The sequence below is a fragment of the Quercus suber genome, unplaced genomic scaffold (assembly GCF_002906115.3).
Source record: "Quercus suber isolate HL8 unplaced genomic scaffold, Cork oak 2.0 scaffold_7, whole genome shotgun sequence".
NCBI lineage: Eukaryota > Viridiplantae > Streptophyta > Magnoliopsida > Fagales > Fagaceae > Quercus > Quercus suber.
This window is the reverse complement of record NW_027069473.1, coordinates 918,343-936,629: the sequence shown is the minus strand read 5'-3', so window position 1 is coordinate 936,629 and position 18,287 is coordinate 918,343. Positions and strand designations below refer to the sequence as shown.

At 33.7% G+C, this 18,287-nt stretch overlaps 2 protein-coding genes across 13 annotated transcripts in view; both read right to left on the bottom strand.

Annotated features, from left to right (window-relative positions):
• LOC112040805 (TMV resistance protein N) overlaps nucleotides 1–18,287 on the bottom strand; it is a 139,733-nt gene that overhangs the window by 43,334 nt on the left and 78,112 nt on the right. For 10 of the 12 annotated variants that reach the window (XM_065774180.1, XM_065774154.1, XM_065774171.1 and 7 more), the window contains exon 1: nucleotides 8,951–10,154. In XM_065774180.1, coding sequence (XP_065630252.1) covers nucleotides 8,951–9,447 — 497 coding nt within the window. In that variant the 5' untranslated portion in view covers nucleotides 9,448–10,154. Of the gene's footprint in view, nucleotides 1–8,950; nucleotides 10,155–18,287 lie in introns of those variants that run through there. The other 2 variants (XM_065774164.1, XM_065774167.1) reach the window with 2 other exon arrangements.
• The window catches only part of LOC112038656 (disease resistance protein RPV1), a 107,839-nt gene that overhangs the window by 11,800 nt on the left and 77,752 nt on the right, over nucleotides 1–18,287 (bottom strand). The window lies entirely within an intron of this gene.

The following is an 18,287-nucleotide window of genomic DNA, read 5'->3' as shown; positions in this document are numbered from 1 at the left end:
CTCTGGATTTTCTGCAAGAACTCACAAAACATAGATATATAGCTCAAAAAATTCATAAAATAACCAACACACAAGACAAAGGTAAAAAGAACTATAAACTTGATCTGGTTCTCAGTTGTTAAACAATAATAATTGAATCATTCAAAGTATTGGTAATTTAGAAGATTAAAGAGCCACATACTAGTTATACTTGTTTTTTTGTTGCAAAGCAAGATTCAAACCTGAACCTTCCCCAACCACACCCCAGCCCACCCGACCTTTTCACCTCCTAAACTAGTGGCAAGTGCATGTTTGCAGGTGGCCCAAAGTACTGAAAAAGTTTTATAGTCCTTCTAACATAAAATTGACGAGTTCCCTTAAACTAGGTAGATGTCCATCACATGCACACGAGCAGGAGTGAAAAAAAGGCAGGACCATGACCATATGGCATTCAGGTTTGTTGAGATTGACATGAGACAATCATGTACAAAGAAACTGGGTGGACATCTTCAATTCTTCACTAATGAATTTCAAAAGAATTCAAAGAACCATAATCATGACAAAAGCTGTAATCTATAAAACGACAGGTAGACACTAAGCCAAATGAAAAAGAAAATATTGGAAGGATACATATAATTATTTGGATTCTTATCTCTTACAAACCTTCCAAGATCAGCATTAAGTTTCAACCCTGTAATAGCACTCCGTGGTTTGGCACTTGACTGATGTAAATTTAGAAGCATTTTACAGCCTAAGGGCTGAAATTTTGGATGTCACAACTAGATTTCTTAACTTGATCACATATCACCCACTAAACATATACAATAAACAATAAATTCTACACCAATAAGATTTAGCCAAGGACATGGGATTCTCACCAAAAATCAAATTACAGCAGGTTTACAATTCCATGGATTGCTCATAGAATAGATAACATGTAAGCCCTAATTTTCACCAACCTATTCTCCTCACATCCAATTTTGGCATAGCATTTCAAATTCAATACTCTATTCAAGCGAAAATTCAAATAAAAACCACAGAATTCAAAATCCTCTGAGCGCTTTTAGATTCTCAACCAAATATAGAGATTCTAAAATTGGGGGGAAAAAAATCAACAGCACCAAGTTCTAACAATCACATAATATAGATGAGAAAATGAGATTGCAAGCTAAGATAGAGAGAGAGTTTAGAATCTGTTTGCTTCAAAAATTCGAATGAAATTGCTTTGTGAACTTCAAAAATTCGAGTCCAAAACAAATTGATCAGAAAATAAGGTTTTGAATTGATCAGTTACTGATTGTCTTGTTTTCCAATGGCAACAGAATGACTTGAAACTACTTTGAAAATTTAATTTAAAGCTTTAGAGACTCACAAAAACTTAAGGGATAATGATGTTTTATCAGTAGGTACAGTTGTTATCTCAACACTAACAAAGTTGTGGCATTGACATCATCATTAATTCAAATATTCCTAATTAACAAAGAAAGAAACAAGCAAATAAATATGTGCTTAAATAATTCCTCAACCTCAACCAATAAAAATATGAATAATATAAAGAAGTGAGCCCCACTCTCAAGGCAGGTACTGCAGAAGAAAAGGCTTCTGGGGCCATATCTTATTGCAAATTTTAATATACATTTCTATGACAATTAACAATATTAAAATTTAAGAACCCAGGGGAAAAGCATAAGTAAATATGTAATCAAATAGAAATATTTTTGTAGAAATTAAAAACAAAACCTTAACAATTGGCTCGATGAGTAGCATAGGTTAGCTAAGCAAGCAGGTTCAATATCCTGAAGAAGCATTTCATCGAACAGTTGTGTGCTTGACCTGAATTTCAATTTCGAAGAATCAGCAAGCATACTCGTTATTTGGTAAAATTGAAGTTTAGAAAATCTTACAAGCAGACAAATATGATGAATAAAAAGAAATTAAATGCTTCTTGTATTTACTTGAAACACAATATATACTTGAGCAACAATCCCATGAATAAGCCTTTAAATTTAAAGAAATAGAAAGAGTCAAACCTTCTCTTCAAAGTTGGATCAACATGTTTTTGTCTTCTTTGATGGTGGATACAGATTGGCATTGGTTAGGCCTGTCCACGGGTCGGGTTTGTGCCTGTAAAATCTTGTGCTCTCACTCTAAATAGAAATTGAACCTTTTATTGATAATAGAGTGAATGAATACAATACATACATACAAGCCCTGATCCTATATTTATATACAGAGATTAAAGCAAGCAAAGAGAAAAACTGTCAAATAACTAACTCCCTAAAAGAGGGAAAATCTGTTATGGTCACATTCCAGCTCATGCACACGTGTCCAATCACCTTCCCAACATCCTTGCATACGTGGCATCATCTACTGCTCTTCGAACAGCACTTGCTGAGAGTGAGGCATCCTGATGATCTGATTAGCAAAATTGTCTTCTCTTGGAAGGAAGGAAGCTTTCTGGATGGTCACATATTTAACCCGCCACCAACCCGAAAAAACCCAACCGGGGTTTGGAGCATTGGTATCATCATTGAGTAAGGCATTGAGGATTGAAGATGAACCCTGATCATGAAACCCATTGGTAATTCGCCGTCTCCAGGGTTTGGAGCTTCGTTTCCAGAGTTGGAATCGAATTCGAAGCCATCTGAAGCTGGATAGGTAGTGTTTTTGGGGACGTCTAGCATGGGTTGGTCGATGGTTTCTTCTTTGCAGTCAGCGTCGGATTCCATCACGGCCTGGATCTTCTTCCCCATTGTTTAAAGCACATTGATCCATAGATGAGGCAAGAGATATATTGGGCTTCTGAGGACAACAGATGCATTCTGCATAAATCCTCATCCTAATAGGGGAAATATTTTGACCTTTAAACAGAACCACAATGCGATTCTCTTCAGATGTATTTGATATATTCACTTCCCCATAAATTAACCATACGTTCTCATAATTACCTTTCGCCCACCAGTTCCACACTGTGAATAGTTTTTTACCATTGATAAAAAAGTCAACATCACACATGGATACTGTATCGTTGTCCAAATCCTTCGATGGAATAGCAATACAAACAACCAAATTTGAAAATTTGGGACCGACCAAGAATGATACGGAATTTCCAACACTCTGACGATGGTTGAATTTCAACCACTCTGAAATCTCAGTTACTGGTAGTTCAAGATGATAAGGACCATACCCAATTTGAGGCCATTCGGAACCAAAGCATGTTGCAACTTCAGCTAGAATCCTTAGAATTGAGGAAATGTGCATAATAGCTGTGCAAAGGACTTGTATATAGTTAGTTAGGCAACGCTTGAAACTATAATGGAAACTAGACATCTCGAGTTTTAGAAACTCGAGATATTGTTTAAATCTCACTCCACCACTTACCAGACCAGTTGGTGAGCTGGACTTAAACTTGTCCACTTAGATCTCGAGTTTTGAAGACTCGAGTTATAAAACTCGAGTCTTAAAAACTTGAGATCTAAGTCTCGAGTCTTAAAGACTCAAGTTTTTCTGAACATATATATCTATCTACTGAGACCGAAAAATAGAGCATAAAAAAAATAACTTACACTCAACTTGACGAACTCTTACTCACCCATAACTCTCACTCTCTCACTCACTCACCACATTGCCTCTCACTCTCACTCACCATACTGCCTCTCTCACTGCTCTTCCCTCTCAACAATTTCATATCTCAGGTAAGGGTTTTTTGATTTGATTGTTATTGTATTTGGATATTAGTTGTCTATGGGTGTGGGTTAAGGAGTTTGAGTACACAATATTCATATTTTCACACCTAGTGTACACATCTTTTAAAAATGTTCATATTTAACTCACAATACTTTTTTTTTTGAATATAGTGTTAGATTGTTATACCAATTAGACTGTTAGATTGTTAACATTTTCTAGAGATTGTGTATGGGTAAGTTTGTGATTGTCAAAAACTTATTTTTGTGGTTGGTAAAGTTGTGTACAAAGGTATTGTGAGATTTAAACAGTCTAAATTTACTCATCCTTCTTATCCAAGGAGTGTGTGGGAAGCTGTTATATGCAAAATTTTTAGCAAGACTATGTTCATTTACTATTGTCACCTTGCAAAATGTTCTTCCATCAAAAGGAATACGATCCTTGTGGATTGGTGTTGTATGTGTAAAGGTAGTGGCAAATTAGTTGAATATCTAAGGCTTTATTGTTTTATTGCTAGAGATTTGTAGTCTTTTACCTTTTCTTTATTTTGAGTGGGTGATACCTTTAAAGGTTACTGATTTGTTCCTTATGTTTGGAGGGCAAAGTAACGGATCAATATGGAATGCTACTCTACGTATAACATGGGTGATTTGTAGAGAACAAAATGATAGTAGTATGAGTGAATGTTTGCTTGCTTGCTTTTGGCTACATCCTCATTTTTGTGGTTTATAAATAGATTTTCTAGACAAGATGAATCTTAAATGTGGTCTTTAGGTGAACCTTTGTACACATCTTCTGTACACATCAGGGAACTTCAAAATGTTTTTAACTAACATAGTTACTTGACTTTAACAGGTTCACAATGCCTGAAATTGATATAATCCTATACCACGGTGGTCTGCTGAAGAATGCCAATGCGAACAAGGGTTTGCCATTTGAAGGGCCGGGTATAAAGAGCTATTATACCCAAATTGGTCGTAGGTTGAAGACCCTTGACGAATTGAAGATGATGGTTATGGAAGAGTTGTGTGAGAATCTTGTTGTGCACAACATACAAATTACTTATCGTATGCCAAATGAAATCCTGAAGCACCGGATTAATTACAAGTATATGGCGATAGAAACAGACAAACATGTGAAGATCATGTTTGACAAGTTGGAGAGAATATCTGAAGTAACTAATATTGAGTTGTACATACAGTTGGAGCCGCGTGCAGAAGTTGGTATCGAGGAAATCCAACAAACACAAACAAGTTTACAGGTTACAGTTCCAGATGCTCAATATGAGTATTTTACACATGTAGAGCATGATGATGTTCATGCCGCTAATGTTCATGCTGATGATGATGATGATGAGGATGAGGATGAGGATGAGAATGACGATGAGGATGACGACTATGTTGATGAGAGTATTGACATTGACGATGAAGATTTTGTCTATAGAGATGAGATTGAAGACATGATTGAGAGAGGGGACTTTAGGGACTTTGAGAGGGACATTGATGACGATGAGACATTGGATGGTAATGAACCTGATGCAGACAATGTTCTTAGTGTCCAAAACATTACGAACACAATCCCTACCTACGCACCTCCTACCTTGTCATTTTCTGCAAATACTTGGGAAAATATGGTTGATCCTTCACATATTGAGACACCATTTGTGTCTACTTGGAGAGAGGGGATGAATTTGTGCAAAGGCTTGATTTTTGCCAATAAAGGGGAGGTGCAGCGTGTATTAACAATTTGTGCCCTTAAGGAAAACAAACATTTTATGATCAGTAGGTCGACCATGACAAAACTTTGTGCAAAATGCGTGAATGAGTCATGCAATTGGTATGTCTGCGCAATCATGAAGCCCAATCTCCAGGGACTATGGGTGGTCACAGTGTACAAGGGTCCTCACACGTGTATACGGATTGGGGTGCGAAATGACGGTAGAATGATGAATTGTAATTTTATTGCATCAGACACCCTTAAGCAATTAAGTGAGGATCACACTACCCCAATTAAGTATCTCAGATCTATGATAGAGTCGAAATATGAGGGCCATAAGCCTTCTTACTACAAGGTATGGGATGCGAAACAAAAGGCGATTGGGAAGCTGTTTAGGAATTGGGAAGAGTCTTACCAAAGGTTGCAAAAGTTGCTTATGGCATATATTGATCAGGATCCGACTACCCAGGTGTTCTATCGTACGACATCCACCGATGAAGATGGCACTGTATTTGTGAATTATGTGTTTTGGTCTTTCGGTCCAATAAGCATTGATGGATTCAAATATTGCAAGCCGGTTATCAGTATTGATGGGACCCATCTGTATAGTAAATATCAGGGAAAGTTGTTGGTTGCAATGGCAACTGACGCTAACAACAATGTATTCCCTCTTGCCTTTGCTATTGTGGATTGTGAGTCAGGGTCCAGTTGGAGGTGGTTTTTACAATGCCTCAGAGAAATGATTGGCCACGTGATACCTGACGAAGGCATTTGCATAATTTCTGACCGATATCTCGGTATCAAAAACGCCATTGCAAACTGGCCTAGAGGGGATGATGGAAGAACAAGGGTATTTCATAGATATTGCCTTCGACATGTTGCTAGCAACTTCAACACACATTTTCAGAACTCGACTCTAAAGTCAGCTTGCTTGAAAGCAGGATATGCTACTCAGGCAGTTAAATTTGATAACATAATGGACTCCATTAAGCAGGTAGAAATAGAGGCCATTCGGAATAAGAAGAAGGTGACGGGGAAGGATGGGAAGGAAAAGAATCAAGATTATCTTCCATACACATACCCAATGAGCGAGTCTGTGGATATGTGGACCCAATCACATGATGGTGGGAGACGTTTTGGGTCAATGACAACCAATATATCAGAGTGTTTCAATGGTGTACTGAAAGGTGCACGGGGCTTTCCTATTGCCGTGTTGGTTGAGTTCACTTGGTCCAAACTTGTTGAATATTTCCACGACTGGCAGAAAGAATACCTCAATCGCTTGTCAGAGGGTAAGAAATGGAGTCAATATGCCTTTAACAAATGGGAAGGAAATAAGCTTAAATCTGAGAAACACTATCTCAAGCCATTTTGCAATGAACAGATGATATATCAAATAGTTACTTCATTCACGTGTAGCGCCGGAGGGGGAAACCACAGTTATGAAGTTCGGATACAGGAAAGAACATGCAGTTGTGGGAAATGACAAAACATAGGGATCCCGTGTTCACATGCAATTAGAGTATGTGACTATTTAAATATTGATTCGACTGCATATATTCACCCATGTTATGGTTTGGACAATGCCCTTAACACTTATCAGCATGCATTTGTGATTCCCAAGTCACAATCATTGTGGAGTGATCCCATGGGGCCAAAGTGGTTGCCTAATCCAGCATTGTTGCAGGCCAAAGGTCGACCAGTGAAGTCAAGAATAAGGAATGAGATGGATGGAGTGAGGAATAAGGATCAAGGGTCGGGATGGCGGAGGGAGGACGCAGATTTGATAGAGAATCAACCCAAGCAAGCATGTGGATTGTGTCATGCTTCCGGGCATAACCGTAGAAAATGTCTGTAGTCCCGTGGCGCTTCCACAAGCAGTAATGTTCCACAGTAGGTAGGTAGATGGGAAAATATTATGCATTGGTTAAATAATTGTTGTTCATTCTACCATTAACTAATGTTTACTATCTTCTCTCCTAACATGATTAGTCTACGTTTTGTAGGCATGCTCCCATGGACGCCGTTTTTGTTGTGCGAACTGCTGATCTTAGGAAAAGTCACTACGTTGTATTGGCACAATTAACTTTTTGGTTTTTGTTGAATGTACTTATAATTCTCTATCCAATGTACCTCTATGAAGATTGTGATTTGAGTAGTACAGTTAGAATTGCAAAGTAAGCATGGTTGTGCATGTTTAGAATGTTGATATATTGAGAATGTCTTTTGTTGTGANTTTTTTTAGTGCTTATATTGATTAATGGCTGTCACCCCTTAATTACAAGCAAACTGCTAAAAGGTCTGAATAGCTTTTTAGGCAAAAGACGTTTTCCTTTAGAAGAGAAGCAAAAAGACCTTAATAGTTAACCCACCTTATTGATTTTTTTATTTGCTTCATTATTATTTTTTTTTTTTCTTATTAAATCACAGGATGAAAAATATTTTGAGCATAATATTTATTTAGCATCCAATAGTAAATTATAAAACAGTTACATATCAAGTGATTATAGACCATATACATGCACTTTTGGATTTTAACCCATTGATTTTTCAATTTAGTTACCGGATGACTATAAAATATTGCCTATTATTAAGTACAATAACTATAAATCTAATCTAATATCATACAATTCAATCTTCTAATTTATCCGAGACCTTACACCACATATTTTGTCTAACACCTATTATTAAGATATGCAGTGAAGATTTAAGTGTGTTACTCATGCACTATGATACTACCACAACGTGAAGTTCACTGATGTAGCAATAAGGTAGATTTATTAATTTTAAACAAAAGAAGTTTGATGGAAGAAATTTTTGTTTAGTACGTATAATATGATCATTGATTTTTTATCTGTTTAATTTTCAATTGTTAATATATAAAAAAATGGCATTCTTATATTGATGAAGTGTGTGATACATAGAAAAATCGTGAAAGATGTTAACATAAAAGTGATGACCAATTTCTGGTGCTGAAAGGAAGTGTACTTAGTGATAGGTTAATGGGTTGGGAACGGTAAATGCAAATGCCAAAGTTCAGCAAGAAAGGAAGGCACATGTTATAATAATTATACTTTCTCAAAAACTAATGAAATATGATAGAAACAATACTTTCGTTATTTATTAGCAGTCATAACAAAATCATTAAAAGCTTATGACCAATATAACAACACAGAGTTGTCATAATTGATAACATTATACAAGTTAAAATTATTATAATTCTACTATTAACCTTTATAGCTTAACTACCTTAGTATTTAGAATATAAAGAAATTATTCAATCCTATTGGAAGACTACATCAACAATACTTAGTGGTCTTTTCATCTAATAGTATTGTGTCTTGTGATAATTTATTGACTAAGATCCTTGGCATCAACCCAGTTTTAAAAATAAAATAATTTATTAAAAAAAAAAAAGCCTTCCCTTTCACCTTTATCGTCCCTACCATCTTGCTCCACCACCATTCCCATCTTTAATGTCAGCAATGATGACATAATTTATAAATAGAAAAACACTAAAAGTTTGTAATTAATAAAAGCACACCAAAATAGTCATTAATTAAATACTTACCTATCATTGTAAGGAAATCCAGACAAATTAGCTGCTTCAGTTAAAGTTTTCCTCCACCTCTGAACCTTTTCTATGTCATCTTTGAATTTTTCTTCATGTTCAGCTAGTGCAGTCCCAAACTCTCCACCTTGTTTACGTATTTCTGATGGGCTCACCTTGTAAAAAATTGGAAAAACCAATTGGCCATTACTCCTGCACTCAAAAATCTTGACGAGTTCATTCAAGCACCAAGCAGAAGATGCAAAATTTTTAGAGAATATAACAATCGAAATCATTGACGATTCAATGGCTTTAACAAGTTCCATTGAAATTTCTTCTCCCTTCTGAAGACTATCATCTATGTAGGTGTTAAAACCCTGGTCACGCAGAGCCTTATATAAATGGCCTGTAAAATTATTACGAGTATCTGCACCTTGAAAACTCAAGAAGACATCATGATCCCATCGGTGGGTAGAAGAAGAAGAAGAAGAGGCTCCTTCCTCGGTCGAGACAACCATTGATATGATCTGTTGACTGAAGATTGAGAAGATGAAAAAAGAAGAGCAGAAGGTAAGAAGGATCAAAGATGTGACGAAATTAACAGGAATGATAAGAGATGAATGAAAGCTTGCAATTCGAGTGGAGATTCACGGATGAGTTGGGGGGCACTAAATTTGAAAGGTTTTGAGTACGTACGTTTGATTGGGAAATTTGACGAAAGAATGATGATTTACAACAAGTGTACTAGAATTGAATCTGAGAGAGAAAAAATCAAACTGGAAATATGGAATTGATAGGGAAAAAGAGAAGCAGTACTCACTACAATATGAAATAAGAAATGGGTCTAGATGCTTGTGAATCGGTGTTGGCGGCGAAGATCGGTGCTTGTGGGTCGACGGTAATGGATTTTGATGCTTGTGGATCGGTGCTGGCGGCGGAGATCGGTGCTTGTGGATCGACGGAGTCCGTGCTTGTGGGTTTTGATTCTTGTGGTTCTTGTGGTGGAGATTGGTGCTTGTGGTGGATAAATTATTTGACCATGAGAGGAAAAGGAAGAAGAAGATGCATGTGGAGGGAGGTGATTTGACCGTGAGGAAAGGAAGAAAGAGGAGTTTACTGTGAAAGGAAGAAGAAAGAAGTTGAAGAAGGACAACTCTTGGTTCTGAGTCTCCGAGAAATGAGATAAGAACAAAGAAAAATGAATAAGTACAAAAAGAAAAGATATAAAAAAAAAAAAAAAAAAAGATAAAAAAAAAAAAGGGACAAAATAAAAATATAAAATATAAAATAATAATTAAAAATTAAAAAATATTATTATTTAATAGAGAGGATTGTAAAATATTATTATTCCTCTCCCTCTTTCAATCCCAGCCAAAGCCATAACAAAAAAAACCCAAATCTTGCCACAAAACTCAAAGCCAAAACTATTCAAATCCACTACAAAAAGTCTCACTGAACACATAAGAAACATTTGATAACACAAAGTTGTTTTGGTCTGCTAACTTATGAGAATCTAACATTTACAGTCCAACAATCAAAGTAGACAAAATCCTTGATTTTCGGAACATCATAAAATTAAAAAATCATTCACATTGTTTTTCCAGAACGAACCGCCAGAACAAGGAAAAAAAATGTATAATAAACTGTGATCTGATTCAAAACAACAACAAAGAACAAAAGTCACAAATTCATGTCATTAACAAATCCGAACCCACAAAATCTTTTCATTTCATTTCCACCATCAACACAAACAACAGCTAAAAAACCCAAAAAAAAAAAAAATTTATGAGGGCGGATATTGTAAATACCAGGGAAAACGAGGGGCAGTGAGTGAGTGAGTGAGAGTGAGAATTCAGATGGGCTCGGCAGAAGAATCGTAGGAAGCGGTGGAAGAAGCAGCAACAACAACAACAACAACAGGATCATTAGATTCAGAGGTGATGAGAGGGGCGCGAATGTTGTTGTTGGAAACGGCGTCGTCTGGATCGTAGTCGGGATTGAGGGAGCGATCGATGGCTTCGCGGCCTTGTTCTAGGCAAGGCTTGAAAGCGATCTCGCGCGATGGCGATCCAACCCAGCACCACTCCTGCTATTGCTATCAATGGAATGTTGTTGTCCAAACCTGCTGTTAATGGAATTTGCTCATTTTTTTTAATAATAATATAGTGGCTATAAGGAGTGACTCATGACTATAGAGTGTGAGTTGACTCATGACTTAATAGAGTGTTCTATGCGTCTTGCAATTTTCAGAGTGAGAGAGAGAGAGTGGGAATTTTCTTTTTATTTTTGACAATGCGCATTCATATACAAACATCTTTATCACAGCAGATTAGGCAGGGTAGGTAGAAAATGATAGGAAAAGTTAAAAATATATATATATTATTTTAATTAAAAAGTGTGAATAATAAATAAATTGACGTGGCTATTTAGAAAAAACTAACTTTTTGTGTAAAACAAACGGAGCCTTTGAAAGATTTCTATCTTCTTAACTCGGTCCTTGACCTTTAAAAATAAAAAAAGTGAGTACTCTTTTTGGGAAAAAAAAAAAAAATTTCTTTTGCTGAATTTTTTATTGTTTCTTACTACATAACTTCCTGTACGTAAAAGTATACTTCTCGTGAAGGTTTTTTTTTTTTTTGAAACCATACTTCTCGTGAAGGTTGAAAAACGATAAAAAGGGATTGTAAAATACGAACATATATAAAAGTTAAACAAAATTAACGCAAACTTATTGCTGTCAAAGACTGAAAGCGACAAACTACGCACATAAAAGATTAAAATAATCTTAAATAAAACGTAATGCGCTCAAAGTCAAACACAAAGAATCACCTTTAATTTTTTATTATGATTATTATTATTATTATTATTATTTTAAAACAGTGTTACAAAAAAACAATATTTCCATAACAATTTTACAATAAAGTCTAAACGATAAATCATTACTGATTTCTATTTAGAATTCATAAGTTATATCACTTTTTTATTTACCATTAATAGCTTGACACTTAATTTTTATTATTAAATTATTGTGAAAATTATTCTTCATTTTATTAAAGAAAAATGCTAATGCTATAAATTATTTTATAAACTTTTTTACAAACTACAAGTAGTTATTATTATATAAAAATATGATATTAGTAGCGGGCCCAAATGAGAACCCGTAAGAATTTATCACAATCTCACATCAATAGTTTATAAAAATATTGTAAAATTGTTTGTGCATTTAGCATTACTCTTTATTAAATTGTGAAACTCACAAAAAGTTTTTTTTTTTTTTTTTTTTTAAGAAAGTTTCAACCTATGGCGTCCACTCCTAATGATAGCTCTTTATCATCAGATCAAGACACCAATCAGTTTTTTGTATAGGCCGAGATTGAACTCTAAATCTCTTATACAACTATCAGAGATTTTACCAGTTGAGCTAACTGGAACCCACCACAAAAAGTCAAACACAAAAGCTACCACGCCAATCAGTTTTTTATATAGGCCAAGATTGAACCCTAGATCTCTTATACAACTATCAGAGACTTTACTAGTTTAGCTAACTGGAACCTACAACAAAAAGTCAAACACAAAAGCTACCACAACCTATTGCCATGCTTCATCCCCTCACTAGTACACCACAATAAAAATTGTAAGTGAGTAACTGAGTATGTATGTATGTATTTATATATATATATATACACACACATGCACACACTGTATTTATATGATAAATATTTTCGTATTTTTTACACAAACTTTTAAAAAATAAACGTTTAATACCCATACTATACATGAATTATTTATTTTTCCGTTTCCGTATTTTTATGCTGAATTTTTTATACACACTTTTATTGAAAGATACCAAATTATACACATTTGTATGTTTACCATAATATTTGCATACCGTATTTTACTAACTATAGACTTAACCCTCAAGTTGATGAAATGTTATTTATTTATTATTTATAATTCTACTTTGTGTTGATACATTTTTTTTTTTTTTTTTTTAAGAAAGTTTCAACCTATGGCGTCCACTCCTAATGATAGCTCTTTATCATCAGATCAAGACACCAATCAGTTTTTTGTATAGGCCGAGATTGAACCCTAAATCTCTTATACAACTATCAGAGATTTTACCAGTTGAGCTAACTGGAACCCACCACAAAAAGTCAAACACAAAAGCTACCACGCCAATCAGTTTTTTATATAGGCCAAGATTGAACCCTAGATCTCTTATACAACTATCAGAGACTTTACTAGTTTAGCTAACTGGAACCCACCACAAAAAGTCAAACACAAAAGCTACCACAACCTATTGCCATGCTTCATCCCCTCACTAGTACACCACAATAAAAATTGTAAGTGAGTAACTGAGTATGTATGTATGTATTTATATATATATATATACACACACATGCACACACTGTATTTATATGATAAATATTTTCGTATTTTTTACACAAACTTTTAAAAAATAAACGTTTAATACCCATACTATACATGAATTATTTATTTTTCCGTTTCCGTATTTTTATGCTGAATTTTTTATACACACTTTTATTGAAAGATACCAAATTATACACATTTGTATGTTTACCATAATATTTGCATACCGTATTTTACTAACTATAGACTTAACCCTCAAGTTGATGAAATGTTATTTATTTATTATTTATAATTCTACTTTGTGTTGATACATTTTGTGTTGTATTTTTTAAGTCTCCATCACAACTCCCCCTTTTCCCTCTTATAATTTATGTTGATTTTAGTTTGGATTAATATTTAGTTATTTTGAAAGTGGAGATTTGAGTTTATATTCAAATTAAATATACATGGTTATATATTTATATGTACCTATAAATTGTGTGAATAATAAATTATTATATTGTCTATCTTCAATGCCTTTAGTTTAATTTTAATTTTGGATAAGATAATATTATTATTTTGGGGTGAGTTTTGATTATCATGATAATCTCCTTAAGAGAAGAAGAAATTTGTATAATATATTTGAAACTTAGAAAGTTTAGTTCTAAAAAAAACAAATTAGGAAAACTTAACGCACTATAATAGTAGTTAAAAGAATATGGACCACCTTTAAAAAAAATCAATCAAACGCACCCAAATATAAAATAATAGAATGTTATATTTGTAGAAATATAGCAATGAAAAAGACTTAAAGAAAGTGTTTCATTTTTAGAGGGAACAAATTTTCTTCAACAAATTTCAGAGAAAAAATTAGACATTATACCATTATCACAAAATAATTATATATTTCCACCTATTGTATGGGTCTGTAATGGTTCTATGAGTAGTCTACAAAAAATCTTAAGGCAATAGATAAAGTCTCATGCCATAACATCAAAACATATTTTATCTCCAAAAAAAGGCATGTAACACCCAAAATAGTAAAGAAAAAAAGTTTACCTTCAATTAGTTTGAAGGAAAATTCTTTCAACTCAATACATGGTGTTTAATAAAATCATCAACGTATAATGTTAGTCATAGGACAAAATTTGGATACAAACTTCATTCAACCAACAATAGTAAGATGTCATGTGTCACTCTCATGTAGAGAGGAAATTAGGATTTAGAGTCTCAAAGCACTCACATTAGTGCTTTTATAATAGAAAATTTATCACATTTTAGCCAACCAAGTCCAAAATTCACTCACATCAGATCATGAAAAATTGTGTAAAAATACATTATTGCTACAATATTCATGTAAATTTACATTAGCGCTATTCATATTATATTTAGCTTTTTATTCTTTCTTTTCGTATGCCAAGGATAAAGGAAGAAAGTAGATGGTGGTTGTTATTTGTGAAGAAAGAGAAACTACTAAAAAAATCAAGAAAAATTAATATTTTAAAAAAATATAGTGTAAAGTAGATAATTTGATTAGAGGTGTTTCGAAAGGCGAATATGTAAAATAAAAAAAGTAGGTTTTTTTTTGTTAAAATAGATAGAAATTTTTTCGTGAGCTAATGTGAATAGGAGACCAAAGTATGAAAAAAAAATCATAAAAACCAATTTTTCAATACAATGCAATACACTAGTCTATTAAAAGATGCAAATCAATGGTGCAATCAGTAAAGTGTCACAAATTTCATTCTTAATATGAAAAAAATATAAGGAATTACATGAAATAATTTTATCTGTCATAGGCTACGTACTTTTATAAGCCAGATGGGCTGATTTTGTAAGGCTGATAGCTTTTAGGACTAAAAAAGAATAGTGATTGGGCCCATCAAGCTCTCTTTCTTATGGATTTATTAAATAGTAATTATAATTATAAAAAAAAATGATAATTACTCGGTGCATTAAATTTAATAAGAAATTGATCAATTTTTCTTACACGGTATGACTACATGCAATAAAGATAAAGTGAGAAAGTAATGAAGATAAAGTAAGAAAGCAACGAAGAATTAGATCAATTTTTCTTACACGGTAGTGGCCATTTAATTAAACATGTTAAAGGTTGGGATGACAAGTTGTATTTTTCATAGATGTTCAAGTGAGAAAGAAACAAAAGTAGGGAGGACTCTACATGCAAAAGTTATTTTCAAGTTTGTATGGAAATAATGGAATGGAACGTTAGCTTCGTGGAAGCTGTTTGTTGACTCATGGCTCAAGTCATGAGTCATGGCTTCAATTGGATATAAAGATGAATGGAACATCTTGCACAACACCCACACCAAACTTGTCTATTATTGTTGGGAGCCTCTTACCATTGAATATCCAGGTAAGTTCTTTTACCCTCCACTAACTTTTCAAATAATAAAGAGAAATTTTTGTTCACAATATTTTCACAATACTTTTACAACAAATTCTAATAGGCAGGTTATCACTAATTATTATTGTTGGGAAAAAAAAAGTAATTTTAGTAGGAGTTTAAATTAAAACCAATAACAACAAACCATAAAAGATTTGTAGTAAAAATATTGTGTACATAGCATTTCTCTTTAATAAATTCTATAAAAGTCTTGTAATTTAATTGATACTTATTGATAGAATATATTAGTCTAAGTGGTATATCTTCAAGTACAAAGTCCTTGAAAGTTGGGCATAGAGATTCCAGATGCAACGTTTAGTATTTAGTAGATATTCTAATCATTCTTTAAATAAAGAAAAAAAAAATTACACTTTCTATTATTTATAGCAAAATGTATGTGTTTTAATTACCCAACCATACTATCAATTTAATAAAAATAAATAAATTCATGAATTCAATTAGAGCATTCACATAAGCTCATAGAAAATAAAATAAAGCCTAAAGAATCCAAAAAATCACCAACATTATATCATGAACCAATTATGCAAAATAAGGTTTTGCTATAATGCTTGTGCAAATACACAAGTCAGTTTGTACAAGATAATTTTTTATTATTTCTTTACGTTTCTCAATGACAAAAAAAAGTGAATAATAATTATGTGTGAAAAGAGAAAATAATTAAAAAATAAGAAAAATTGATATTTTAATTAAATAGAATATATAATAAATAATTAGATATGGTTTTTTTGAAGGGAACTGCAACTTAATGGATGGTATAGGGTTGTCCATGAGTTGGGTCAGATCAGGTTTAGGTCTGACCTGCAACCGACTCAATCGAATCGGGTGAACAAAAAATGGACCCGCAACCGACTGAGCATTTGGGTCGAGCCCGACAGAGCGAGTCATCGTTTGAGCGGGTTGGAGCCAGTCGGGTGATTTCAGGTCTCAATTCTCAAGCACAACAACATTTCAAAACCCAGAACAATTTTTTGAAGAAAAAATCCAAAACAATCTTCTTAAAAAAAAAATCCCAAAAAAATCTTCTCAAAATCCAACCAAAAACCCTAGATCTATGAGACTAAAACAAAATCAAAATCCAGAACAACCTTTTAAAAAAAAAAAAAAAAAAAAAAATCCAGAACAATCTTTAAAAAAAAAAAAAAAAAAAAACCAAAACAAAGAAATTACAATCCAAACCAACTAAAACGAAAAAAAGAGAGAAGATTAAACCACCACTCCCTCCCCCACCAGCAACACATCCATCACAAAATCAGTACAAATTAAAACCAAAAAAAAAAAAAAATTTTACTAACCCACCATCAAATTGCACATATCAGAGTATCAAGATGAGATTTCAAGTAGATCAGAGGAGGCTTGTGGAGTTTGAGACTCAACCAAGGGCCGCGAATGCGACGACAACAGGGCGACGTCGGCAATAGGCTTGTGGAGTTTGAATCAGCGATGGTGGATTGGGCAACGATAAGGAGGTTAGGGTTAGGGGCGGCGATAAGGCCTAACTTGGTGACGGCGGCAGCAAGGAGGCTAGGCACTAGGGTTAGGGATTTGAGTGAGAAATTAGAGAAAGTGAGAGATTAGAGAGAGTGAGATTTTTTTGAAACTAAAATGTAAGTGTTAGTGTAGAACGGGCCGGCGTTAACCTAATTACAGACCCATCACCTATGTTTTTTCTTTTTAAAAATTCTGGGTCGGGCGGGTCGATTTACATAGGTTATAAGTCTAGAGACCCGAAACCGACCCGAAAAACCAAATTTTAAATTTAATTGACCCATACTCGACCTGTAGGGACATTCGGATTCGTCTGTAGACCTTCGGGTCAGATCAAGTCGAATAGGTGGGTTGAGTCTGATGGGTTGAAATAATGGAAATAATTGAATGAACCTTGGCTTCATGGAAGCTAATTGTTGACTCATGACTTGAGTCATGAGTCAAGGCTTCAATTGGACACGAAGGTGCATGGAACATCTTGCATAGCACCCACACCAAACTTTTCTATTATTGTTAGGAACCTCTTACCAATGAATATCCAGGTAAGTTCTTTTACCCTCCACTAATTTTAAAAATATTTAATAAAGAGAAATGTATGTTCATAATATATTTTTACAACAAATCCTAAGTGGTAGATTGTTACTAGCTGGTTTTTGTGGTAAAAAAATTAATTTTAGTAGGGGTTTAAATTATAACCTTTAACAACAAACCACCTTATATTTGTAGTGAAAATATTGTGTATGTTGCATTTCTCTTTTATAAATTCTCTAAAAGTTTTGTAACTTAATTGATACCTTCATATGAAACATGTTGGTCTAAGAGGTACATCTTCAAGTACAAATGTCTTGAAAGTTGGGCATAGAAGTTCAAGATGCAACAACTAGTATTTAGTAGATATTCTAAGCATTCTTAATAAAGAAAAAAAAAAAACACTTTATGGTATTATAGTAAAAGGTATGTGGTTTAAATATCCCACCTTCACTGTCAAATCAATATAATAAATAAATAAATTCATGAGTTCTATTAGAGCATTTGCACTAGCTCATATAAAATAATATAAAGCCTAAAGAATCCAAAAAATCACAAACATCTAAT